Source organism: Adiantum capillus-veneris, chromosome 11 (genome assembly GCF_014529385.1).
Source record: "Adiantum capillus-veneris isolate H3 chromosome 11, ASM1452938v2, whole genome shotgun sequence".
Lineage (NCBI taxonomy): Eukaryota > Viridiplantae > Streptophyta > Polypodiopsida > Polypodiales > Pteridaceae > Adiantum > Adiantum capillus-veneris.
In genome coordinates, this window is record NC_140941.1 from 149,676,038 (window position 1) to 149,703,715 (window position 27,678).

At 45.0% G+C, this 27,678-nt stretch overlaps 1 protein-coding gene across 2 annotated transcripts; it reads right to left on the reverse strand.

The window, feature by feature from the left end:
* Positions 1–433: 433 nt before the first annotated feature.
* LOC147448210 (Excinuclease ABC, C subunit, N-terminal) lies at positions 434–27,678 on the reverse strand. Of its 2 annotated transcripts, none has more exons than XM_086524091.1 (3): positions 27,528–27,678; positions 1,102–1,208; positions 434–1,023 (listed from the first exon to the last, which is right to left on the reverse strand). In XM_086524091.1, the coding sequence occupies exons 1-3, from the start codon at positions 27,617–27,619 to the stop codon at positions 824–826; spliced, it is 399 nt and encodes a 132-aa protein (XP_086380217.1). In that variant the 5' UTR covers positions 27,620–27,678; the 3' UTR covers positions 434–823. The 2 variants fall into 2 exon arrangements, with proteins under 2 accessions (XP_086380217.1, XP_086380216.1); XM_086524090.1 differs by having other exon boundaries at positions 27,425–27,573.

The window sequence follows — 27,678 nt, forward strand, 5'->3', positions numbered from 1 at the left end:
ATAATGGTATAGAATCCCTCTCACCTTTTCCTTTGTTACTTCTTGAACCACTAAATCATAGCAAGATCCATTGAATACCATCGTAAGGGCTGTAAGAGACATCCATTCCTTTCATTATCACAATGATTGTCTCAACCTAGAAATATTTCATCATAACTCTCAACAAAACACAGTCATACCTAACTCTTCCTTGTTTTGCGATTTGGAAATGGACCTTCCCTGTTGAATGACTAAGGGGAGGCAACATGCGTCCACTCAACGAGTGGACATCCTTCGAAATGAAAAGACTTTGAACAAGCCAAAAAAAAAAAAAAAAAGAAGCTATACATCCATGTTCTTCACTTTGCACCAACCCGGTACAATCAAACTTAAGAACCAATGTTCCTTTTATTAGACAATGACTTTTGCTAGTTGAAGATGTGTTTCAAGCATGTTAACAAATTCCTTTTTTTCTTGAATGTGCTAAATTACTTTGATTGCAAAGGAAGTTTAGAAATTGTTAATGTAGGTTACAAAACCAAGCTGCCTTGCAGATTTTTGTGTGTTTTCACATGGAAGGTTGCCAGAGAATTTTGAACCTCTCTTGTAGGATGCTACATCTCTGAACACTAAAGCTTGCCTCAGCCAAGGTTTGCCAAGAAGGAGAGGATAGGCTCCACTAATGTCCACCATCTGTTAAGTGGCCAGATCTTATTAGCTAGAAAGTGCATTTCCTCCAATGGACTTGTAGAATGCCCTCCCTTGCGGTTCATGCCACTCTGCAAAGCTAAATGATAGGATCCCATCATGCTTGCTTTTCTTTTGGTGCAACATTCCCAGGTGTCTATACATCTTTATGGGTAAAGTGCCACTTGATGTCCAAGCATGGCCAGTCTTTAGAACTTTTGACTCGCTCCAACGCTGCTCGTCTTTTTCCAACCACAGGAGAAGCCTCTACCATTGATGTGTCTATTGTGCACATCCGTTCAGCTTTGTGAGAGGTTCTCTTGGATACATCCTTCCAACTCCACTCAAATCGGCAGGCTGGCAGCTAAAACATAAACATCTGCATAATTGCCTAACTTTGACACCATCAAAACTGTTTGCTTTAGCATTCATTACCTTGACTGAAGGTGGTGAAACCATGAACAGTACATACAACTTTCCATGGCCTTCCTGCCCTTGCTGCTTTTGCACCACCAGTGAGTTCCCCATTGTGCTGCCTGATTCTGGAAGAAGAACATACAAGAAACATCCAGGTAAATAGGGTTGTACTATGTAGCCTAGTGGAAAAGTGCTTGTACTATGTAGCCTACTGGAAAAGTGCTTGTGCAGGTGTGTATAGAACAGGCTTGACTTACTACGTAATCCACAGACCTTACGTCTCCATACACATATGTATGTATAGCAATACCAAACCACAAAAGCGCCCACATGTATACATATGCATTGTGGGGTGTAAAGGCCAATGAGTACATATCTCCTTTCGAATATCAGATCCGCAGCACGCACAACAGCAGCAGCCAATACTTCATTGAAGGTTGCAAGAACTAATTCAGCACAAGGCACGTAACAGAACTGATGTTAACAGTAGCCAGGTTGGAAATTGCTGCCAATTCGACACTAAGCAGCGGATGACTTCTGCTGATGCTGTTGTAAGCAGCATTAGATACGGACATTGAATGGTTTGCCACATAAGAGCAGCAGCACTGGGTGCCATAAGGCTCTTAAGGCCAGCACCTAAGTTTTGAGAGCAACAATCATTTGACTGTTAATACCGATCTACCCTAAAATGACCAGCACTGAATTACAGTAAAACAGGCCATCCCAGTTTGGGGGTCACATAGGTTCCACCCCTAGACCATAGGCTGAATACACCTTCATAAGGTCAGTATAGTCTGAGCATTCAAACTAAAAGACTTGCACAAAACACAAAATCGAGAGACTCAAAGAAGAGGATAACCTGCACGAATATTTCAAAAAGCAAAGATAAAAACACGACAATAAATACTTACATTTGACTGAACACAAATCAGATGGGCAAATCAACGAGAGGACACTTGAGTAAAAGTTTTAACAAAAGCAACTTTGAAGACATCACACCTCTTCAACATCATAAACAACACACAAAAGATGAAAGAGAAAATTCTTAAATCCCTCAGACAGTGAAGAGGTGCGTGAGCTGTATTTGACTGGAATAGTTAGGTTCAGGCTTTTCTCTGTAAGCAAGGAGTTCGAGCCAGGATTGAAGTACAGCCCTCTTTAATGATACAGTGTGGCTGGAGATGCGGTAAGTCCTGAGAAGGCACACAAGGTGGTGCTTGGCTCATACAGACACAGCCATAGGTACGTGGTCATTAATTATTGATTTGTTCCTCACACCCATGCAAGCTGGACAGAGAAGCTTTGTGACTAGCGAGGCCCCGAGGGTGAGGTCCTCTTGCCAGTGGTCAGTGTGTGAGAGGCGAATAGAGTTAGGACACATGTTGAGCGTCTTTGCCAAGTGTGTAGAAGCTGGTGGAGACCACAGAGCTTTGCCTTATCAGCATCACGTCAGCACTGTACAGACGGCCATGTCAGCAACCTCATGATTCACGCCACAAATCACGTTGGGATTCCCGCCATGTTTCACGCATCCCTGGGCTCGGACTTGGGTCCTTCGATCTGGTCTGGAGCTTGACTTTGGCTCCTCTCTTCTGGCCCAGCATTGTCATGCCACATCATCACTTTGTGACAAAGCCAGTGCTGAGATAAGTACACAATCAACTAAGGAAGAATCTGCCAGTAACTCGCTGCTGTTCGCACCTGAAAACACCTACAGAGGGCAGAAAGGAACTCGCTACTGTCGAAAACTCCTACAGAGGACTGAAATCTGTTGTCCAGATTTTAAAAAAAACCAAAAACTCCAAAGCAGATGCGGGTTAAACAATGGAACAGAGGAGGGTTGCTTTTAGGCAATCAAACCTGCAAAAAATGGCAAAGTGTAGGGAAAAACTCAAAGACGCAAATCTTCACAACAAAGCCGATGAATAGGATGCAGAAAGGGAAAGAAGGTGACCATATCTGCAAGCAGCTCCAAAACAGGGAGCAAAACCGGTCACTTGGGCATGAGGGAGGCAGGCAAACAAGGGGCAGAAGGTGGGAGAGGTGCCAGGTACAAAAATGCAAGGGGCTGATGCTCAGGCTGAAAAAACAACGCAGCTCCAACCTCATATTTGAAAAATGTAGATCACAAGGAGAGGCAATTGGGGCAGCGAGCAGGTGCGCTAGGCATGTCGAGGGGTAGCGCTAGCCAGTAGATGCAAGATTGAAGCTCCAAACGCAAAAACGCAGGGCTAATCCAAAAGTGGTAATGCTAAGGACACCGTTTCCCATGACAAAGATCAACCAACTAGCTCCTCTTAACAATGGCAATGGCAAGGCCAGATGCTCTGATAACATGTCAAAGTGTGCAGCAGAAGGAAAGGTGTCAAGACCTTAGAAGCAACAAAAGACTCCAGAAGCAAACCAGCAATGAAAGACTCAATGCACATCAGCAATTGTAATGACTCTTTGGTTATGTCGGCTTCAAACCAACCATCCCCCCACTTGAGCAACCCCATACGGATATACGGGCTTGGAAAAGAAAAATTTTAAAATACCGTACATACGGTGAAACCGGCCCGTAGGGCGGTAGACTTTGTCTTTCACCGGAAACTTTACTTTAGACTTTAGGACACAGAGAAACTTTGCAATTAAAAACCTGTAACGGGAATTGACATTCAAACACACACGGCTTGGAAGCTAGAGAGCTACCAAGCAGATGCCGACACCTGTTGGCCCCAAAGACTGGCGCCCCTTTCGGTATTTCTTTATTCTTAATGCAAGGAAACTATCCGATCATGTTCACCTAACTCCCACCAAGCTGTCGGGACGTGTCCATGGCTGTAATCGCAAGTTTTTGACCCAATTTTACCAGCATAACAACGCAAAATCCTTGTAGGTCAAAAGTACACACCTAGGACGCTTTTCCCCACATTCTGGAAGCTTTACGGTGAGCTGCAGGTCAATTTCAGCGTGCTGTAATTTTCTGTTTTGCCATTGTTAGGTGCCTCCAACCCTGTACATGCATCCCAAGGCCTTTCCGAGGCTCCCTTGGCAATTCCCTGCAGTTTAGGTGTGAAAGCCTAAACCTGCAGAAAAACACAGCAGGCTGTAATTCTCTGTTTTGGACCGTTTCGAGCGGAGCGAACACATCTACGTGTGTCTCAGATGCTTCCGCACACAATGGGACAGTTCCCCTTTGAATCGAACGAGTTTTCACGCGAGAAAACTCTCCAATTTCACAATCCTTTGCGATGGAACTGTGCGTACATGTGGGGGTTAGCAATTAGCTAATCAGGTTCCTGTTCATAAGGCTCTTGCCTTGGCAAACACGCATAAACCCTCAGAACTGTACATGGTCAACTGAGTAGCCCATCTAGTGGGGCATTACCATATGTGCCAAAGGGGGGGGAGAGATACGCAAGAGCAAGTCATCGCGTTGCATGAGACAAGGGAGAAGGCAAGCTTTCCATTAAAGTTGTGATCACCTGCACCCACTACCCACCCACACACTGTAAAGCACTTCATGGGCAAAAATCAGCCCCCTCTCTTGAAATGGGCGCCCCTTCTTCTTGCAGACTTGGCAAGTGCATCTACAACCGCCATGTGTCCCTTACGCCTCTTTTGAGTTAATTTCCTAGTACCCACCGACTTATAAGTATAACAACGGGGCTTTGAGCTGAGCCTAGACACCCTTTTACTGCTCGGATTCCAATGCCGACTGGCCCGACTATCTTGTGGCGACAAGGCCTTCCGTCTGCGGGTGAACCTCTCTGCCGTCGACCGTTTCACACCAGCCATACAATGTCCGGTCATTTGCAAGTTCAAAAAGAGGGTCCCAAAAAATTAAATAAAAATCATCGGAAAGAAACCAACAACTAAAGTTAGCAGTTGCCACGTCCTCGTGACAGTAATTAGCAGTTGTCACGTCCTTGTGACGGCCGACAAGGGAGAAGGCAAGCTTTCCATTAAAGCTTCAACACCTGCACCAACTACTCACACACACCTGTAAGTCACAGTGAGGGAGAGAGAGGCAGCCCCCAGCTGAATTATGCGCCAATTTCCAGCTGATGTGGCAGTGTTTGACCCTCTACAAGCTCTGGTGCTGCCAAGATGCCTCTTTGAGTTTATTTTCTTGGTACCCACCAACTTATAAGTGTAGCGAGGGGGCATAAATGACTTTAAACTAAACCTAGACACCCTTTTACTGCTCGGATTCCAATGCCGGTCGGCCCGACCAACTCGTGGCGACAAGGCCTTCCCGTCTACGGGTGAAACTCTCGACCATCGGCCATTTCACATTGGCCACACAATGTCTGACCATTTGCAACTTCAAAAAGAGGGTCCCAAAAATTAAATGAAAATCATTGGAAAGAAACCAACAACTAAGGTTCGCAGTTGCCACGTCCTCGTGACAGAAATTAGCGATTGCCACGTCCTCGTGACAGTAATTAGCAATTGCCATGTCCTCGTGACATACGGATTCTATCTGTACAATTCAATTCAGGTCCATACATACGTACGAAACAATCTTGAGAGGAAACAGGCAATGGCACATGCGAGAGAGAGGAGAGAGAGATGGATATGTCACGTGACACATCCAACCCTATGTGTCCGTGGACAAGCTACAGCACGACAAGGGTTCAGTCAGTCCCGTCAGTCTAGATTAGCAAGTGTTCTAGCACTTTTGTGAGTCTGTTCGCAGACCGTGCATGCCCAGTCACTTAGTGTAGATGCATATCCTCTGGTTGCACACAGCATGATCATAAGCATTCCCATCAGAATCCTTCAGGGGAATTTTCCAGTGCATTTAACCTATTTTTCCTATTTTTGGCATTTTTCACTTATTATTTTTAAGTGACTTTTGTTGGAAAGTAGGTAGGGCAAATTGAGTAAGTTTGTATATAAGCAAACCTAAGCTAGCACTAATTGGCAGAAGAGGCAGCAGGAGCACTCGCTCAACATGCAACTTCTCAACAGAACCCCAAGCCCTAGCGTTTTTGCTCCACAACAACAGCCTAGCGTTTTTGGACCAGATCAACCAACGATTTGCACTTGCAGATTCCAGCGACAGCAGAACATCAGATCAGCCTAGCGTTTTGCATTTACAGAACAACCGGTGACAGATTTGCAAATTTTCAGCCCTAGCGTTTTTGCATCTGCTCCACACCCTAGCGTTTTGCAGATTCTCCGCGACGGAACTTCCAGAAACCTCAGCGTTTTCAGTTTTCAGCCCTTAGACATCTCAGATCAAGTCCCGAACCTCGCAGATCTCACCTTCCCACAATAGTTCCTCGCCGCACGGTCAGTTTCCGCAAGGTTTACAGTTTCAACCCGGAAAATGCAGATTTCAGCATCTGCGTTTTCAGCGCGTCCTCGTCGCATCGTCACCATCGACATCATCACTGACATAGAGTCAAAATTCAGCAGATACCAAATTTGCAGATTTCAGACCTTAGCGTTTTCAGATTTCAGCCCGTCTCGTCGTCGTCCTCATTGTTGGCAAGTCCAAGCATTGTAGAGATTTGTGCAATCATAAGTAGACCGCTCTCGCCATAGAGAGTGGGGCCTTTGGAGGAGGGTTTTACAACGTCTCTGGTGTCGTATTCTCTTCTCTATCTCTCAGTCTCATGCACTTCCATTCACAATGTCCATTCACTTTGTTTGTGTCCATTGCACTCTCTCACTAAAGGAACGGAAGGCTCTCCCTTCCGTAAGTAAAAGGAACCCTTGAGCACAGTTCGGGACACTCATCTTGAGCAAAGTTCAACATTCATTTCCGCTGCACCTAACATTGGTATCAGAGCTTTGACAGTGTTCTGTATCACTCAAGGAAAGAACCACAAGAATTTTTTTTTCTTGTTGCGGTCGCACGAACCCAAGTTCGCTTGGGCGTGTCAATTCCTAATCGTGTTTTTGAAGAGTGACAAGAATCCCAAGAAAGAAGGGCTTGTCCAGCCTCCCCTTGTGCCTCTTTTCACTCATTGAGAGCGGACCGTGCACTTAGCGGCTGGCCAATCGACGTGAGGTGGGAAAAAGCAACCTTGGTGTGAGCGCAAGGCCGCCAAGGGGTGCGCCCGCGGAAAAGAGCAGAACTCGGTGAAGAGAAGATCCTTCTCGAACACAGATTGCAAGCAAAACAAGAACCTCAAGACCCTCAAGAATCTCAAGAACTCAAGACCCCCAAGAACCCAAGAACCCAAGACCCACAAGAACCCAAGTTCCTCGTGAACTTAAGACCCAAGACCACAAGAACCCACAAGAACCCAAGACTTCAGTGGATGGTCATCACTCGAAGCGGAATGGCTACTTCGCTTGGAGATGATGAGCATGAGAAAGGCGACGAAGAATTTTCCCCACAAGGAGGTTTTTCCGACCCTCCCCCTTCCCCATCTACGTCAAGGATTGCACTAACTCCTATGGAGGAGTTGGAGAAGATGTTTATGGAAAGGAGTTTGAACGCGAAGCAAGAAATGCAAAAAGAATGGCACAAATGGATCGCAGACACGCAAAAAGAAAAGCAGAAAGAGAAGCAGAATGAAAGGCAGACATTTCTTGATTCTAACGAGTACTTGCAGTTCCTCCTCAATGAACTTCACGACATCCTCTCGAAGCATCCTCGACAAAACTTACCTATTCTACAAAGCTTCCAATAGTTCTTGAATTACATGCTACCACAACTTATGCCTTAGGGTTTCCATTCTCCAGCACCAAACAATGCAAGAGCTTCTTCTCGACAATTCACAAATGCTTCTAGTCCTCTTGGGGGGATTTCCCGACGGATGGTTGCAACACCTGATTTTGCATCACTTGTGTCATGTCCTTTCGCACCACCTCCCCCACCACCTCATGTGTTTCAAAATTGGAGCCTGTATGCCTAATCCGCCTTCGAAATTTCACTTTTTCACATTTATCGAAAGAAAGAATTGACGTTCCTTCAACAGTTTGACAATACCTATTCACTCGGAAACTACATAAAAGAGTTCAAAATTTCTAGAGCGGCTAAATTTCTAGAGCGGCTGCTTTCCTCAAAGACAATGCTATGTAGTGGTGGAGTTCTTTAGCCACAAAGCCTCACGCTCCAAGGGCTTGGCAAGCTTTCAAGAATATTTTTGCCCTAAGTTACCTAACCTCCTTATTTGAAGTCCAACTCTAGGCAAAATGGGGTAACTTGAAAATCCTTGCCGCTAAAACCATGGACGATTACAATCAAAAGTTTTGGAAAGATACCTCCTTGTCCCTTTCTTCAAAATGTTAACCTTGGAGGACGAGTGTGAGTGTGAGCACTACACTAAGGGACTACCATCACCTCTTAGAAAATATTGTATGTCCAAGCAAGTCTTTACGATACAAGAGCTTATGGACAGTGTTGTGGTTGGTTATAAACTAATGAAGGGAAGACTTGAACTTACAACCAATTAGCACCTACAGAAAATCTCTCACCACAACGTTCAAATTCTCGGGATTCCGTGACACTTCAAATCCACCTGCACAACCTCGTCTAATTGCTTACCAACAAGACACTCTTCGACAAGAAGGCAAGTGCTTCGAATGTTTCCAGACAGGACATACTTCCTATGTTTGTCCCCACAAAGGAAATAAACCTCTTGAGCAGCCTCTTGCCAAGAAGGTCAAAACCACAATGGGACTTTGTAAGGTGCAGCGTAAATGAATGTTTAACTTTGCTCAAGATGAGTGCTCCAAACTGTGCTCAAGGTTTCCTTTTACTTACGGAAGGGAGAGCCTTCCGTTCCTTTAGTGAGAGAGTGCAATGGACACAAAAAAAAGTGGTGAACACTGTGAATAAAGGTGCATGAGACTGAGAGATAGAGAGAGAAGAATACGACACCAGAATGTTGTCAAACACTCCTCCGAAGGCCCCACTCTCTATGGTGAGAGCGGTCTACTATTTGATTGCACAAATCTCTACAATGCTTGGACTTGCCAACAATGTCAACAATGATGAGGATGACGACGAGACCGGCTGAAATCTGAAAACGCTAATGGCTGAAATTTGCAAATCTTTATCTGCTAAATTCTGACTCTATGTCGATGAAAACGGCGATGACGACGATGCAACGAGGATGCGCTGAAAACGCAGATGCTAAAATCTGCGTTTTCCGGGCTGAATCTGCAAGCCTCGCAGGATCTGACCGTGCAGCGAGGATTTGCTGCGGGAAGGTGAGATCTGCGACGTTCAGGACTTCTATTGCGGGTGCTAACTGCTGAAAACTGAAAACGCTGGTCTTCTTGTTGCCTTGTCGTGACGGAACTGCAAAAATGCTGAGGTCCAGGATGATCCAAAAACGTTAAGGGCTGATCTGGGTTCTTGTTGCAAAAACGCTGGGCATTTTGCTGTTCTGGTGTTGCTGCAAGTGCAAAATGCTAGCTGGTTATGCTCTTGAAGAAAACACTGGCTGGATCTTAGGTGAAAAACACTGGCTTTGTTGTGGGAAGAAAACGCCAGGCTCTTGGGGGTAGTCTTACTTGAGAAGGTGCCTGTTGAGCAATGCTCCTGCTGCCTCTTCTGCCAAAAAGTGCTAGCTCTGGTTTCCTTATATATTTCATTAGCAAAATTGCCCTACCTAATTCCCAACAAAAGTCACTTAAAAATAATAAGTGAAAAATATCAAAAATAGGAAAAATAGGTCCATGCACTTTAAAAATGCTCCTGATGGGTTCTGACTGAAATTTGATGATCATGTTGTGTGCAACTAGAGGATATGCATCTAATCTAAGTGTCTGGACATGCACAGTCTACGAACAGACTCACAAAAGTGCCAGATCACTTCCTATTCTAAACTAACTTGACTGAACTGAACCATGGTCATGATGTACCTTGTCCACGGACACATAGGGTTGGATGTGTCACGTGACATCCCCTCCTTTTCAAAGTGAGGTACTGGTACCGAACTGTATGGCGTCGAGGGAGATCGCCAACAACTTCTGGAATCTTGGAAAGGACTCTTCGCCGGCCCGCTCGGATGTGTGGGTCGTGCGATACTTGAACTTCATAAAGGTCTGCAACGCTTGCTTCTTTGGGCCGCGCAGAAAGCGACACAGTCTTTTGTGGCTCCTTCAATGCTTCAACTTCGTCTAGAGTCATGCTTCTTTCTTCTTCAAGAATCTATGAGGCTGAAAATTTCTGAAACCACTGCCAACACAAAAACATGAACATACCCATTCCATGTAAAGTGAGTGGAGAAAATCTCGTCCTCCTCAAAGACTGTGCATGTAATGTAGATGAGCAAATAGACGGACTGCCAAACCGTTCACCACACACACGCAAACAATGAGATCGACTCTTGTCTTTCTGATCTAAATCAATCAACTGTGGCAAAACACAACAGAAATGCCTATGCTTGATGCGCAATCTTTCTTGTGCTCTTTCGGAAAATGTGTCAAGCCAAGGAAGAGACGTGGAATGTGACTTCCTTGAATGCATACTTTTCAGCTTTTCATGAGAAATCCACATACATCCGTGCTCATGAGTGAATCGTGCTCAACGTACAATATGGCATGCCTATGAAAAGGGATCACATAAAGACACTGACTAAAATACAAGAAACAATCACGAATGAAACACTCGAACAATGCGTGTTGACTAATCACTCAAACACATAATACTTCCTGAGAGGGTTCGTTGGACCTAGGCTCGAGAGCCAAGATCGGTTCTTCGGGATCTATCGAATCTTCCTGTGGGGGTTCTGTGGACCTCGACTCGAGAGCCAAGATCGGTTCTTCGTGATTGGTCGAATATGCAATAAGGTTAGCTTCACTACAAACAATATCAACTAACCCAGTGAACAATCACATCATGGTTATACAAATCATCATGCTCGTGAGAAATCACATCTTGATCATGCAAATCATCATGCTTGTCATCATGCTTAACCTTATCATGCAAATCATTATCATGCAAATCCTGTGTGTCTTGCTTTGGAGAAGAAGAGACTAAGAGAGTCTCCTTTTTCCGAAGCTCTTGCTAATGTGCCTGCACTTGAGAAAAGAGTCGCAACATCTCTTTCATGTGTTGGTCGTTCATTGCTTGTCTTGCTTTGTTCTCGCGATCAAATGCTGCTTGTCTTTCTTTGTTCTCGCGATCAAATGCTGCTTGTCTTTCTTTGTTCTCGCGATCCAACTTTGCTTCTCGTGCTTTGGCTTCCAAGCGTGCTTGCTCGTGCTCATGCTCTATGGCTGCCATTCTTTCTTCGTGTTCACGCTCTATTTTTGCTTTTCTTTCTGCGGCCTCCAAGCGTGCTTGCTCGCGCTCACGCTCAAAGTCGACCATTCTTTTTGCTTTTCTTGCTTCGCGTTCTAACTTCCTTTCCATAAACAACTGCTTCAACTCCTCCATAGGTGTTAGTGCAATCCTTGGGATAGATGGAGAAGGGGAAGGGTCAGAAAAACCTCTTGGTGGGGAAAATTCTTCTTCACCTCTCTCATGCTCATCACCTCCAAGCGAAGTATCCATTCCGCTTCGAGTGATGACCATCCACTGAAGTCGTGGGTTCTTGTGGTCTTGGGTTCTTAAGTTCACAAGGAACTTGGATTCTTGGGGGTCTTGGGTCTTGGGGTTCTTGAGTTCTTGAGGTTTTTGTTTCGCTTGCAATCTGTGTTAGAGAAGGATCTTCTCTTCACCCGAGTTCTTCTCTTTTGCGCGGGCGCACCCCTTGGCGGCCTTGCGCTCACACCAAGGTTGCTTTTTCTCACCTCACGTCATTTGGCCGGCTGCTAAGTGAACGATCCGCTCTCAATGAGTGAAAAGAGGCACAAGGGAAGGCTGGACAAGCCCTTCTTTCTTGGGTTTCCTGCCACTCTTCAAAAACACGATTAGGAATCGACACGCCCAAGAGGACTTCGGTTACGTGCGACCTCAACAAACAAAAAAAAAAAATTTATGTGGTTCTTGTGGTTCTTTCCTTGAGTGATACAGAACACTGTCAAAGCTCTGATACCAATGTAAGGTGCAGCGGAAGTGAATGTTGAACTTTGCTCAAGATGAGTGCTCCGAACAATGCTCAAGGTTTCCTTTTACTTACGGAAGGGAGAGGCTTCCGTTCCTTTAGTGAGAGAGTGCAATAGACACAAACAAAGTAGTGAACACTGTGAATGAAGATGCATGAGACTGAGAGATAGAGCAAGAAGAATACGACACAAGAATGTTGTCAAACCCTCCTCCGAAGGCCCCACTCACTATGGCGAGAGCGGTCTAATATTGATTGCACAAATCTCTACAATGCTTGGACTTGCCGACGATGTCAACGACGATGAGGACGACGACGAGACCGGCTGAAATCTGAAAACGCTAATGGCTGAAATTTGCAAATCTTTATCTGCTAAATTCTGACTCTATGTCGATGACGACGATGCAATGACAACGCGCTGAAAACACAGATGCTGAAATCTGCGTTTTCCGGGCTGAATCTGCAAACCTCACGGGATCTGACCGTGCGGCGAGGATCTGCTATACAGGAAGGTGAGATCTACGAAGTTCGGGACTTCTACTGCGGGTGCTAACTGCTGAAAACTGAAAACGCTGGTCTTCTTGTTGCCTTGTCGCGACGGAACTGCAAAAACGCTGAGGTCCAAGCTGATCCAAAAACGCTAAGGGCTGATCTGGGTTCTTGTTGCAAAAACGCTGGGCATTTTGCTGTTCTGTTGCTACCGGTGTTGCTGCAAGTGCAAAACGCTGGCTAGTTATGCTCTTGAAGAAAACGCTGGCTGGATCTGAGGTGAAAAACGCTGGCTTTGCTGTGAGAAGAAAACGCCAGGCTCTTGGGGGTAGTCTTGATTGAGAAGGTGCCTGTTGAGCAATGCTCCTGCTGTCTCTTCTGCCAGAAAGTGCTAGCTTTGGTTTCCTTACATATTTTATTAGCAAAATTGCCCTACAAAGTTCCCAACAAAAGTCACTTAAAAATAATAAGTGAAAAATGTCAAAAATAGGGAAAATAGGTCCATGCACTGTAAAAATGCTCCTGATGGGTTCTGACTGAAATCTGATGATCATGTTGTGTGCAACCAGAGGATATGCATCTAATCTAAGTGTCTGGACATGCACGGTCTGCGAACAGACTCACAAAAGTGCCAGATCACTTCCTATTCTAGACCGACTTGACTGAACTGAACCCTGGTCATGCTGTGGCTTGTCCACGAACACATAGGGTTGGATGTATCACGTGACAAACTTGTTCCAAACATTTATGTAATTACTACACCTGATGCTTTTAAAAAATTATGCCGAGCTCATGAAAAGATTCGTGGCCACAAAGCACTTATCTTCTTTGATACCGAAGCTACTAAAAATTCCATCCACCCAGAATTTCTCAAGAACATAGACTTTGAGTACGACCAATTTGCTGGAGGCATTGAGGCAGAACTGGCTACAAGAGATACCAATACAATTGCCCCGCTTATTGGTGCCCTTCCCGTCACCATTCAAGGATACCATGGCAAGGCCGACTTTAACATCATGAAATCGGGTCACTGTGATGCACTTTTGGGAATGCCTTGGCATCATAAAAACAATGCTACCATTCATATCCGCTACAAAACCATCACTTTGAACGTGGCAGCGGTACGGATTTCCGCGTTTTGCATTGGCTATACAGATTTGGCAGTTTTTGCGCAAGTCTTTTGGTCAATGCTTTTGGGCGAAAGTGCTTTTGGATCAATTGCTTTTAAGGCTCTGATTTTCGGCATCCATTGTAAGTTTATAAGTGCCCACTCGCCTCACATCGGAGGGCATCTGGACACGAGTCTCGGAGAAGAGGACCCTCAGGAGTTACACCTTGGCGAAGTAATAATAAAGAAATGCCAAAAGGGGTCCCAATCTTTGGGGCCAGTGCATCTAGGGACAGAACACCGTTCCGTGTCGACTCTCCTCTTCTCTCTCTATCTCTATTGAAGTTTCGTTCAATTATTTGCAGTTTCTGTTCGTGTGTTGCTATTGATTTCTCGCTTGGAGTGTCCAAGGCCATAACAGTGGTATCAAAGCTCAGAATGATTCTTCTTCTGCTCAATATTAGATCCTTTCTGCCGCGCACATGGATCTCGTGGAGAATCTAACACAGACGACACCCCTCCAACATTAGTCTGTAGAGATGAAGAAAGGCCGAGTCCCAACATGCAAACAAAAGAACCCAGCAAATTTCCGTTGGTTTCCTCTCCAAGTGGTGAATTCAAGTTACAAGTTTATTTGTGAAGTTATTTTGTGTCATAAAGTACAGGTAAAGTTAAACAGAATATAGATCGGGTGAAAGCCAAAGTTTACTACCCTTTAGCGATGCTATAGGCCAATTTCAGCCGAGGGGCCTAAAACAAAAGGGGGTTAGAGTTTTTTATAAACTGAACCCTACCAACTTGAGGAGCACCGGCTGAGGGGCCTAAAACCCTAAAAACACAAAGCACAAGGGCTGACCGAAATTTACATGATCTGCGCTGACTGTGACACGTGGCAACGGTATGGGTTTCCACGTTTTGCACTAGCTGCAGATTTGGCAATTTTTGTGCAAGGCTCTTGGTCAAAGCTTTTGGGTGAAAGTGCTTTTGGGAATTCCTTATTATAAGTTTATAAGTACCCAAAGGGCCTCACTTCGGAGGGCATCTGGACGCAGAGTCTTGGAGAAGAGGACCTCAAGAGTTGTACCATGGCGAAGTAATAATAAAGAAATACTGAAAGCGGCGCCAGTCTTTGGGGCCAGTGCATCTCGGGACGAAGCTTCGCCATTCCGTGTTGACTATCCTCTTCTCTCTCTATCTCCATTGAAGTTCTATTCAATTATTTGCAGTTTCTGTTCGTGTGTTGCTATTGATTCCTTGCTTGGAGTGTCCAAGTCTATAATAGTGGATCTGTGTCAAATGCATAGCATTTTGTGAAGCATGTGAGTCCGGTGCATCAATAGTTCCAATTTGGATGAGAGAGACTGGGTATGTGGTCTTAGTGCATCGAGACCCCTCTGAGAGATTAGTGTGATCTAGGTGTGATGGCTAATGTCACTACGTCAGAATATCAAGAGTTCTATCGAGGATAAGATGACTAGATAGAAGTTTGATTGTGGAACTATATGGTGCAACGCATGCTAGAGAATGTGGTCTGTTAATGATGGTCATTGGCATGTATGCATGAAGGCAGTGTCTGCTACAGAATGGGATTAAATTTTGCATGTGTAATCACAAGCAATTATTCTTCCTTTAAGGAAGGGTGTGTCACAAAAGTGATGATAAGGCATCCGCTAAAAGGGCCGAGTTGTTTTAGAAGCCTAGCAAGCGATGATGTGGCATCTCTACGTGATTTCCAAATTTCGCACCATGTTTCACGGGATGCTAACATTGCAATCTGACACAAGGGAAAGATGCTTTTCAACGCCAGTTTTTATATTTGATGTTTGTAAGGGCTTGGGCCTTTAAATATGCACCTTGAGTAAAATCTCTAGCGATCTAGCAGATGCAGATTGCAGAGCATCTCTCCTCGGAAGTTGTACCTTGATTGCATCAATATAAGAGATATACCGAAAGGGGCGCTAGGGATTTGGGGCTAGAGCATCCAGGAGTGGAACTCCATGTCTACTGTGTAGATTCTCTCTCTATTTCAGTTGTGTTGAACTGCTAAAGTGTATTCTAGTTCCATCCTTTTCGGTTGGTACGTAGTGCCTATCGGCTACATGTGCAAATTGTGCCAAGGATGCCTCAAAAGTATGTCATGCAATTCATTTACGAGAAACTGCACATACTCATCAAAATCCATCAATGCCAACTGTTTGTTCTTTAAGTACTGGTTTCCTTGTCGGAAAAGCAAACAACTGAAGCCCTACACCACTTTGGGCACCACGTGCAAAATAAAAGGACAATTGGAACAAACTTTAGCACTTAAAGTATAGCTAAACTAAAAGAGAGATCACTCTATACACACAGAGTGGCGGAGTTCCACTCCCAAAAGTATCGCCCCAAACCCTCTTTAGATATTTCTTTTTCTATAGATCTTCGTAGAGTACAATTTCCGGAGGAGGGAAGCCTACTATTTGCTACCAAGTTGAGTTGTAGGAGTGGTCCACTAGGCTCTCCTATAAAGGCCCTAAGTCGAAAAGCATCAGATACAAAAAACTAGCACTACATCCCAAAAGAAACTTCTAAAAATTGGACGCCTGAGAGCCATGTCAGATGCCCGTGTAACAGGCTTGGACACCCACGCGAGAAATCAATAGCGACGCAAACGACAATGGTCACAACTGAACTTGAAGAGAGAGAGAGAGAGAGAGAGAGAGAGAGAGAGAGAGAGAGAGAGAGAGAAGCGGCAGAGTTCCCCTTCCAAATGCACTAGCCCCAAAGATCGGCGCCCTTTTTTATATTTCTTTCTTGATTGATGACCACAAAAGTACAACTGAGGGTCTCTTCTTTGCAATGCTCCCAAGCTTATCTACCAAAGAGAGAGTGTCACAAAGTGATGACGTGGCGGCGGACAACAGAAACCCTAAAATTCTTGCAAACCCTAATTTCCGGAAATCGCGGAGGCTGGAAGAAAAAAAATTAAAAATTAAAATGAGCGACGCGAATTTCGCTTTTGAAGAGAATGATTTTTTTTAACAAAAAAAAGAAGAACTTGAGAGATAAGAGCTTTTGAGCTCTTATGCTTTTTATTTTAAAAGCTTTTGGGGCTCTACTTTTGGGCATCCCTTGTACCTTTAAATATGTGGAGAGGGCTTCACTTCTCAGAGCATCTGGACGCAGAGTCTGAGAGTGAAACCCTAGCCACTCTCTTGTACTTTGATCTGATTAATATAAAAAGAAATACCGAAAGGGGCGCCAATCTTTGGGGCCAATATCTCTAGGTACGGAACTCCGCCGGGCCAATGCAAATCTATTGTGATCTGTGAATTGTTTAAAGTGGTTATTTGGTGCTGTCGTGATTGATTCTTGACTTGGAGTGTCCAAGTCTGTTACAGTGGTATCAGAGCACGGCCGATTTCTCTTCTACGGGAAATCCGATCCCCGAATTTTTTTTTCCGCGGCACCTATGGCTTCAGGCAATGATCAGTCAACTCCCTCTGCATCTGAAGATGCGGGCAAGGATCACAACGAAGATTCCGGAACGGAGTATGGCCCGCCTAGGCCTACTCAGGCGGAGCAGCAAGAGATGGAGCGTCGTCAATTGATTGACGATGCAACAAAGATGATGCTCAATTTTGCCAAGGATCCGAAGGTGGCAAAATATATGAACCAGACCTCTTTGGAAGAGGTACAGATGGAGTGGCAGAGAACCACAACACCACTCCCGAAACCCGCTCTCAAGAAACCTTCTGCCTCCAAGAAATATACGGAGAAGGAACTGGAGAACGTGGTTGATGCATGGATTGCTCAACTTTTCAACGTGCAAAAGAAAGACAAAAAGCACGGCAAAAAGCAGAAGAAAGGCACTGACTTCCCGGGATATTTGGGTCGTCGATCGCCATTCGACAAGGCAAAGAAACTGAAGAAGCGCGTCAAGTTTGAAGGCCTACCAAGTTCTTCTTCTTCTGACAGTTCTTCTAGCTCTTCAAACTCGAGCGAAGAAGACAGGAAAAGCAAAAAAGCAAAGCAAGAAACAACGCTTCGGAAAGGGCAAGAAAAAGGCAAGGAAGTCTAAGTCTCGCCCAGTGAGTGACACTTCTACAGAGGACTCATCTACGGACAGTTCAGACTCTAACAACGGGAACTTTTATGCGAACAAGAAGAATCTTTACAAAGCCAACCAGTATGACTTTCTCGAAGATAAAAGCAAGAAAGTCCGAGAGTTTAAGGAAGGTGGCCAAGCACTTAAGTTTGATACTTTTTCGGGATACTCCGATGCTTCGAAGGCTTTGTCTTTTACACAGCAGTTTGACATCGCTTTCGCGGGAGGACGCTATTTAGAGCACTCTTAAGATTCGGAGAGCTGCCTCTTATTTTAAGGGGAATGCTCGCACTTGGTGGTCCACGCTTCTTTTATACAAGACTGCACCAGTTAAATGGTTGAAATTTAAGAAGCTTTTTATTTCTTCTTGATTGACGCAAGAATATGAACGAGCTATACGAGCTGCTTGGAACCATCTTCGGATGACCAAGAAAGATACAATCGATGCTTATTGTGAAAGATTCTGGAGCTCTTTTCTACCCGCCTCTTCATTCAAGAAGATCTCGTTCAGAGAACAGATTGAGCGGTTTACCTTGGGTCTACCTACAGAGATCCGAGATCACTGCTTGGAACAGAAGTCAGCTCCTATTCAGGAGTTGATGAGTCATGCGAAGCGGGGCTTTGCCATTCACTCTGGCAGTCTGACCTACCCCACAGATGAGGCCATGACACAACGAGCTGAACAGACTTCTGGGAATGAAAGTAGAAAGAAAAAGAGCGACCCAGAGAAAAAGGATGCACGACCCAAGCTTACTCCTGAGGAGAGAGCTCGCTTCATCAGAGAGGGGAAGTGCTTTGGATGCGGGGAACATGGACATATCTCCGTGAAGTGCCCTAAAAAGGCACAGAAAGAACAGAATGATAAAGACGACGTCAGGCCTGAGAGTTCGAGAGCAGCTGAGGAATGTGGCAGAAAAGGCAGATAGAAAAGCAGAACTGGTACCACATGGCATGGGACCTACACCGAATCTAATGAATGAAAGTACAAACTTTGCCGCTTTTGGGGCAAAGTGAAGGATCAGCAAGCTCTTTTGAAGGAGCCAAGGCCAACTTCTTTTCACTTGGAATTGGCGGCTCGATTTGGAATTACGCCCGACAGACTGACGCCACAGGCGGAGGTAGTTCGACTGGCACCCGGATGGGATGTTGCCATTACACCGAGCATTGGCAAACTTCGTTTGCAATGGCAGGGGTGTTCAGGGCACGAGAGTGACGTTCTACTCAGGATCCCTTGGTACCACAAGAACTATGCCGTGGTTGACTACCGGGCCGAGAAAGCGACTTTGATAATGAAGGGCTTAGAGATTGTACTTGATGAACTTCAGTTTCTTACTCATTCTTTTGGGAGAGAACTGAACGATGGATAAACGTTGAATATGTTTTGACCTGATCGAAAGAACGCCAAGATTTTTCTCTACACTCATGCCGATTGCTTTTCAGAGGGCCTGAAGATCAAACCATTGATATGATACCTTGAAGCACGCCACCGAATCGGCCACCTTACCGTGTGAGCCGAGTATAGAATGAAAAGATTATGAACCCAGTGAAAGACCTCTTGGAAAAGGGTCTTGTCCAGCCTAGTACTTCACCGTATTGCTCTCCAATGTTGTTGGTTTTGAAGAAAGACGAATCTTGGGGAATGTGCATCGATTATAGCACTCTCAACGAAATCACCATCAAGAACAGATTTCCGATTCCTAGGATCGATGATATACTCGACAGGTTACAGGGATCCTCGTGCTTTAGCAGGATTGACTTGAAGAGTGGATATCATCAGATCAGGATAACGCCAGGAGATGTCTACAAGACAACTTTTCGGACGACTTTTGGGTTTTTTGAGTTTTTGGTGATGCCTTTTTTCTTAACCAATGCTCCTGTGACATTTAACCGGATGATGGACAGGATTTTTCGAGAGTTCAGGCTATTTGTTAGCACTTTCTTTGACGACATCATTGTTTGCTCCAAGAATGAGGCAGAACACAGAGATCATCTGCTTCAAGTCTTTCACGCATTACGAGATCACAAGTTAGTGATTAATGCAAAGAAAAGTGAATTTTTCCTACCAGAGATACACTTTTTGGGACACATTGTGTCAACAACAGCAGGAGTGCAAATGGACCCAACCAAGATAGAGACTATTCGTGATTGGCCCGATTTGAGGAATGTCCATGAAGTTAGAAGCTTCTTGGGACTCTGTTCGTACTACAAGTGGTTCATATGAAAGTTTGCAGAGGTTGCTTCCATCTTGACACAAAAAGGAGTACCTTTTCGTGGGGACCCACAGAGGTGACTGCCTTTCAGACATTGAAAGAGAAATTGACTACAGGACCAGATTTGACTTTGCCGGACTTGCAGAAGTCATTTGAAGTATATTGTGATGCTTGTGGTCGTAGTCTGGGTGCGGTCTTGATGCAAGAAGGCCATGTCATAGCTTACGAGAGCCGTTTGTTCTCTAGGCCGGAGATGACAGCACAGATTTATGAGAAAGAGCTTTTGGTGGTTATCCATGCTCTTACTCAGTGGCGACATTACCTACTCAGAGCGGATTTTACTGTCTTTACAGACCATCAGAGTTTGCGCTACTTCTTGTCACACAAGTAGCTTTCGGAAAAGCAGATGCGGTTGGCGAACATCTTGTCACAGTTCCACTTCCAGATTGTCCATGTGCAGGGACAGAAGAATGTGGTGGCAGATGCTTTGACTCGGAAACCGTTGGTTCTGGCTATTTCCGCGATACATCATAGGAGCTTCGAGGATATGGTCGATCAGTATGCCACAGATACAGATTTTGCAGATATTTTCACACGGATACGGGATGGGGAGAGAGTAGCTGGATACTCCCTTCGGGAAGGCTACTTGATGAAAAAGACTATGTTGTGCGTTACACAACCGTTGAGAGAAAAGGTTATGACTGAATGCCACTGTCTACCTTTTACGAGTCACAGCGGCATTGCTACCACCATGAAAGGGGCAGAGAGATACTTCTTTTGGCCGTGACTCAAAAAGGACGTGGAAGAGTTATGCGCAGTATGCCAAAAGGTCAAGTTTGACAGGCATAAGGCACAGGGATTGTTACACCCTTTATCCATACCCACCCGCCCCTGGGAAAGTATTGAAATGGATTTCATTTTGATCTCCCGATTACACAGAATGATCACGATGATTTTCCGATTACATGGCACGTGTGAGACGATTGTCTCCGATAGAGACCCCAGATTTATGAGTGTTTTGGAAGGCAATTTGGGAGAACATTGGCACGCAGTTGCAGTTCTCGTCATCGTTCCACTTGCAGACTGACGGGCAATCTGAGATTGCCAATTCAGTGGTTTTAGATTTATTGAAGTCTTGTATCTCGGATCAGAAGACTCAATGGGAAAAGAACTTACCTTTGGTGGAATTAGCCTACAATAACACGATACACTCTTCGACGGGGAAGACGCCATGTGAGATTGTTGAAAGTGCTGCGAAGGTTCCATCCTTCCTGAGCACGAAAGATTAGATATTGGAAGCGGATGAATATTCGCGAGATTTGGATACGGCTTTTGCCAAGGTTCGCGAGACTTTGCAGGAGTCTCAAGAACGACAAAAAAAGACAGCGGACCGCCATCGTCGCGACTTGAAATTGAAGGAGGATGATTGGGTGCTCTTACGTTTTGAGAAGGCACGCCTATGAAAGAAAAAGGGAAAGGAGAGGCTTTTTCCAAAGCTTAGTATGCGATACTACGGACCTTTCCAGATCACTAACAAGATAAATGATGTCTCCTTCCGATTGAAACTGCCCGATACTTAGAGGATTCACAATGCATTGCATGTGAATCTCTTGAAACCTGTGAAGGGTGATGTGGCTGATGATGGGGAGCCTAATGAGCAACCCGAAGTGGAAGAAAACGAGGAGATCCTTGTTCCTGAACAAATTTGGCACATAACGATACGAAGAAAGGTAAAGTCCGAAGGCGGTTCTTGGTTAAGTTCAAGAACTTTCCTGCATTTGATGCGAAGTGGATGGAGGAGGAGGACCTAGCAGATACTCCTCGGATTGTAAAACTTTACCTCGATGTTTTTGTTTAGCATAGTCTACTCCAAACGGAACCCAGAATTCAGCTTGGCCAGAGATCTGGTGCAGTGGGATGCACAAGAGGGGAGTCACTCCGCTCCTTTGTCAACAGATGCCTTGATTTTGATACTAAAGTCACTGATGTCTCTTTGAGCTTCAGGGATACTGAGAGCTGACAATATTCTGCTGGATGACTTTATGAAATGGAATTCCTGATAATGATATTGATTTGTTCTTGACTTCTTGTGAGTGCAAGAATTGGTAGCCGAAATGACTGCAGCATTTTAGTCTAATTGATCTCGAATAGACATGGTTGCAATAGGGGTTAGTCAATCGGACATCAATGAGGTTCCGATTGGACTTAGATGTGATTGCTAGCTACATTGCCGATCAATCATGGTCTAAGATCCGAATGAATGTTGAATGTCATGTGATGTCCTGTGATGTCTGGTGATGTCCTGTGATGTCGTGTGATGTGACTGTCGATTTTGTACATGTGCTAGATGTGTGTTCCTAGTACGTAGGTACTAACAGTCAGTGTCTACTGAGACAGTTTATGGCTTTTGTCGGTTTTGCAGGCGTAATCGCGGTCGATTACAATGCTTTCAAGAGGGGGGTATGTCACAAAGTGATGACGTGGCGGACAGCAAAAACCCTAATTTTTGCCAGAAACCCTAATTTCCGGAAATTGCGGAGGTTGGAAAAAAAAATTAAAAATTAAAATGAGCGACGCGAATTTCACTTTTGAATAGAATGCTTTTTTTAACAAAAAAAAGGAGAACTTGAGAGAGAAGTGCTTTTGAGCTCTTATGCTTTTTATTCTAAAGGCTTTTGGGGCTCTGCTTTTGGGCATCCCTTGTACCTTTAAATATGTGGAGAGGGCTTCACTTCTCAGAGCATCTGGACGCAGAGTCTGAGAGTGAAACCCTAGCCACTCTCTTGTACTTTGATCTGAATAATATAAAAAGAAATACAGAAAGGGGCGCCAATCTTTGGGGCCAATATCTCTAGGCATGGAACTCCGCCGGGCCAATGCAAATCTATTGTGATCTGTGAATTGTTTTGAAGTGGTTATTTGGTGCTGTCGCGATTGATTCTTGACTTGGAGTGTCCAAGTCTGTTACAGAGAGCCCTGGCAACATGTTTAAAGGTCAAGGGGTCCCTAAAACTAGGCGTTCCCAAAAGCAGCACCTGCTAAAAACAGATGCTCTAAAAGTCGCTCGTCAAAAGCTGTCCCAGCTAGCCGTACAGATGACACATCTCATCGTCATTTTACGGCGTGTTCTAAGGAGATTGCCACATCAGCTTTGCCATTTGGCATCAGTTTCTAGGGTTGGGTGGTCTAGTTGTCCTCAATAGCCCACTGAATGGCCTAACTGTTAAAGGCTTGGACACTCCAAGCAGTGAGAAATCAATAGCAACACACAAACGAAAACTGCAAAATCACTGAACTTTAAGACATGGTACGCCGAAGTTCCGTGCTCAAATGCATTGGCCCCAAAGAATGGCATCCCTTTCGGTACAAGGGAACGGGGGGGGACTAGCACGATCGGTGCCGTCGCCAAGAGTAGAGACCGACAGAGCGTTTTAAAATGCTCAGCGTGTTTTTTTTTTTTTTTTTTTTTTGGGGGGGGGGGGGGGGGGGGGGGTGTTTCATTGGCGGTAGCGTTGTAGGGGTCCATCCTCGGCAACAACATTATGGAAGGCTGCCAATAGAGGGGGAGTCTTTGCCAAGGCGCTGCTCTTTGATATGCTGGCAGGAGTAGTGGAGGGGGGAAGTCGGCGCCCACAATAGCAACGTTTTGAGATGCCGCTGCGAAGGGTGGGGGATAGGACGCCGGCAATGAAGAGGTTCTTCTTCTCACGGCCGCTCTTCCTCCGCCAAGGACTCTTCAACGACATAGCTCTAATACCATGTCAAAGACGATGCAGACGCGTAGAGACCAAGGGGAGTGGGGGGGGGGAGGGGGGGGGGGGGGAGAGAGAGAGAGAGAGAGAGAGAGAGAGAGAGTGTCTCCTGAACCAATCAACCTTGACAATGAATAACTATGTGTGTACTACAATGGAGGCAAGGGGTTGCATATACAGCAACCTCATTCGGGGTCCGATGAACAATTTTGCTTTGATACCACTGTGAGGAATAGTGGTGCTAATCCTAGAATTTAGACAAAAACTTCATACTTAAGATTAAACTGAGACTCGAGAGACGAGAACACTGATATTTGATTGATCGATTGCTTGAAAACACACTACAATAGGCTCCTTATATATGAGATGAAGAGTCACAAATGAAAAGACACGTCTCATCGTGAAGACGTAAAGACACGTCCTTTGGACGGAGAGCTGCAACCATTGGTTAAAGGGGTGTGACCAAACGTCGAAGGAGTGTGGCTTTTTGGCGAAGAGGCATGTCTCTAGAGCAAAGTCGTGACCATCCAAGCGTAGGGGTCCTCCTTGGCCAGAGTTACCAAGGAACGCCCCCCCCCCATGGGCTAGGAACGCCGGAATGGCGTTCCGAAGGGTTTTCATGGGCCGAAACGGCCAGACGTTCCGCAGGGGGTTTTGGTACCGGAACGGCTGGGAATGGCAGATTTTCAGATTTTTGAGCTTTATCTTGTGAGGCTCCCCCTTCTTAAATGCCCTCCCCCCCAGCCCTTACCTTCACAGTGCACACAAGCTTTCAAGGGTCAAAGCTCAAGCTCTACCCTTTCGAGTCTCGAGTCTTGACTCTCAAGCTCTAGCCTTGTTAGTCTAGACTCTAGACTCTAGAGTCAACAAGGCTCTCCCTCTCCCCCTCTCTCTCAAGCTCTCTCGAGAGTCGAGTCTCCCACTTTTAAGCTCTCTCTCTCTCTCTCTCTCTCTCTCTCTCTCTCTCTCTCTCTCTCTCTCTCTCTCTCTCTCTCTCTCTCTCTCTCTCTCTCTCTCTCTCCGCATCCCTCCCCCCTCAAGCTCTCAAGTCTATACGACACACGTTGGCCATAGTAAGGTTGAATGGTCTTCAAATCAAGTTTTTTGTGAGTATTAGAGTCAAAGGACTCTGACACTGCTATTATTCAATCACACAAAGCTTAAAATTGCATTATTTGGGTGTTTTTATGCCTCCCGTTCTGCGCCGTTCCCGTTCCGGACCCCTCACCGTTCTCCCGTTCCGCGGGGGATCCCGTCGTCGTTCCCTTTCCGCGTTACGGGTAACTATATCCTTGGCATGTCACTTCTCGGATCAACAACTAGAACTAGATGTAATAATGTAACATAGTCACCATCGTGGCATTTTCGTCCTCACTAAAACTAGAGGAAGAGGAGTTGTCACAGCTATCAGAAGATCCTCAAAGCGAGCACACTTCTTAGATCCACTAGCCAACTCGAAAGTGGATTTCCGCCCAAGTAACCGATAAAACCTTCCGAAAGTGCTTGTTGGCTTTCATCATCTAACTAACCTTCTCCTCAAGAGCTTCATCAAACTCTTCTCGCAAGTACAGTTTCTACACCCGGCTTTGCTTTCATCTTCATGGCCGACTTATGTGAGTGGATGGCCTTCTGCCATCAAGAGTGAACCTCATCGAGCGGATAATTCTTCCGATACTTCACATACTTCAAATCCTTGGAGCACTGGATCGTTCCTTTTGCACAAGTATCAACCTGAAGTTGATGCTTGTACTCCGCTTTGTCAAAATTTCCCGCCAAAAACTTGTCGTTGTCCTCTCTCAATTCCTCGGAAGGAGGTTTGCTTTCCGTTTGAATCTCCCTAGGTTCTTCACTGGGGTGGAGTGCTCTTCATCCTCCGGAAAACATTAAAGATCGGATCCTTCGTACAAGAAGAATTGTCTAAGCTCTGATACATTGTAACCTGTAACATGCTTGGACACCCAAGCGATAAATCAATAGCAGCACACGAACAGAAACTACAACTAAAACTGAATGGAGATAGAGAGAGAGAGAGAGAGAGAGAGAGAGGAGTCCACAAGGCGGCGAAGTTCCGCACTAGCGCCCCTTTCGGTATTTCTTTCTTGATTGATGATCACAAAAGTACAATGGCTGAGGGTCTCTTCTCTGCAATGCTCCCAAGCTTATCTACCAAAGAGAGATCCTTGAGCACATATTTTTAGGTAGAGGGGCCCCTAAAATTGGGCGCCCCCAAAAGCAGAACCTGCTATAAACACGTTCTCCGCAAGCTGCCTGCGAATAGCTTTCCCAATTGGTCATACAGATGCCACGTCATCATCCACGATTTCCGACGCATTTTACGGAGGTTGCCACGTCAGTTTTTGAGGTTGGGCGGCCTAGTTGTCCTTGGTGGCCCACTTACTCGCCTAACCCCTTCTAGGACCATGCCATGTATCTCACTTGTGACGGCCCATAATATATTGTACAAAATCCGCTGCAATCAAAACGCCTTTCACAAAAATCCAATTTCAAATTTTGGTCCTTTTTTCTAGATGTTCACGTTGTCGGCCAACCTTCAAGGTTCCTAGGGTCATGCCACATCATCCACTTGTAACAATAGAACTACATCACAATACATGCTCCCATACATCACACAAACACGAGCATATATTAATTCAAAGATACATGTATTAATAGAACTACGTCACAATGCATGCTCCCATACATCACACAGACACGAGCATATATTAATTCAAAGCTACATGTACTAAGTTTTTGTCATTACTATGCAGATGGAGGTCAGACTCAACCATAATGAAGCCTAGCACTAAAGAAGCATTAAACAAGAAAAATTAGCACAAAAATAAGGTTATTGATAGGGGATAGGCACTGCACAAAATAGAATTTACACAATATCAACTGGTTGTAACTCAAACGAAAACATCACGATGTGAAGTCTGCATACAACCAAAAGATATGCCTAGATGAATCCAAGATAAGCCCAAATTTATCTTTAAAGAAAAGCATAGGGTATAGACTCATGGTATTCTCCATCCACACCATGTATAGTAGCTTGAACGAACCAAAGATCTTAAGAAAAGCCTCCTTGCTTAAGCATCTTCAACCTAGATAAAGGCAACAGGAACCACTTTGCTCAAGCATCTTCAACCCAGCAAGACAAGGTAGAGAGAAAGACCGGGTCCACCACCCACCACCTACCCGACTCCCGCCAAATCCTTCCATCACCTCTCTCTCTCTCTCTCTCTCTCTCTCTCTCTCTCTCTCTCTCTCTCTCTCTCTCAAACGTGGGGCTTGCTCCTTTTACATAAAATTCGACAATTGGTCCAAGAACTGCTTGTAAGTGTTATGGAACTAACCTTGGTCAGGACAAATATCCATTTCATGTGACACAAACCTTAAACATAGTTATAATATCCCTACTCAAGTCATCATATCAATTAAAGTATTTGAAAAATAACCGAATAAAAATCAAATCTTTTCCAAGCTCTTGTTGAATTGCTTCCTTTTCAAGCAGAGATAAAGAGATTGAACAACACATGACAATGACCCCTTCCAAGCACACAGCCAAATTGTCACAGACATGTTTGTAATGTACCCAACCCACGTCCCCGTCACCTAGCACCTCCGACCTACTGACGTTCCGCCCAAGTTAAAATTTTGCTTCAAGCAGCTATAAGTTCAAATCGATGCATCGGAGTGTATGAAAGCAGCCAGGAACATTTTCAAGCATTTATCAGTGGATCGGTAATCTCTACCTCCCATTACGAAAAATGTGTATTTGTGTGTGTTGCATGCGAGCCTGCACGACGTGTGGGTGCGCTGGCCTGATTGATTTGAGAAAATGGAACGCAAACCTACCTGCGATGAACATCAGACGTAACACCCACATACGTCCTGCCACAATCTGCAGAAAGCAGACAATAAACGCACCAGTCTTTGAGCCTTTTCATAACTGATGAATGGTCGTGAAGACTGCCAGGACAATCGTATATATATATATATATATATA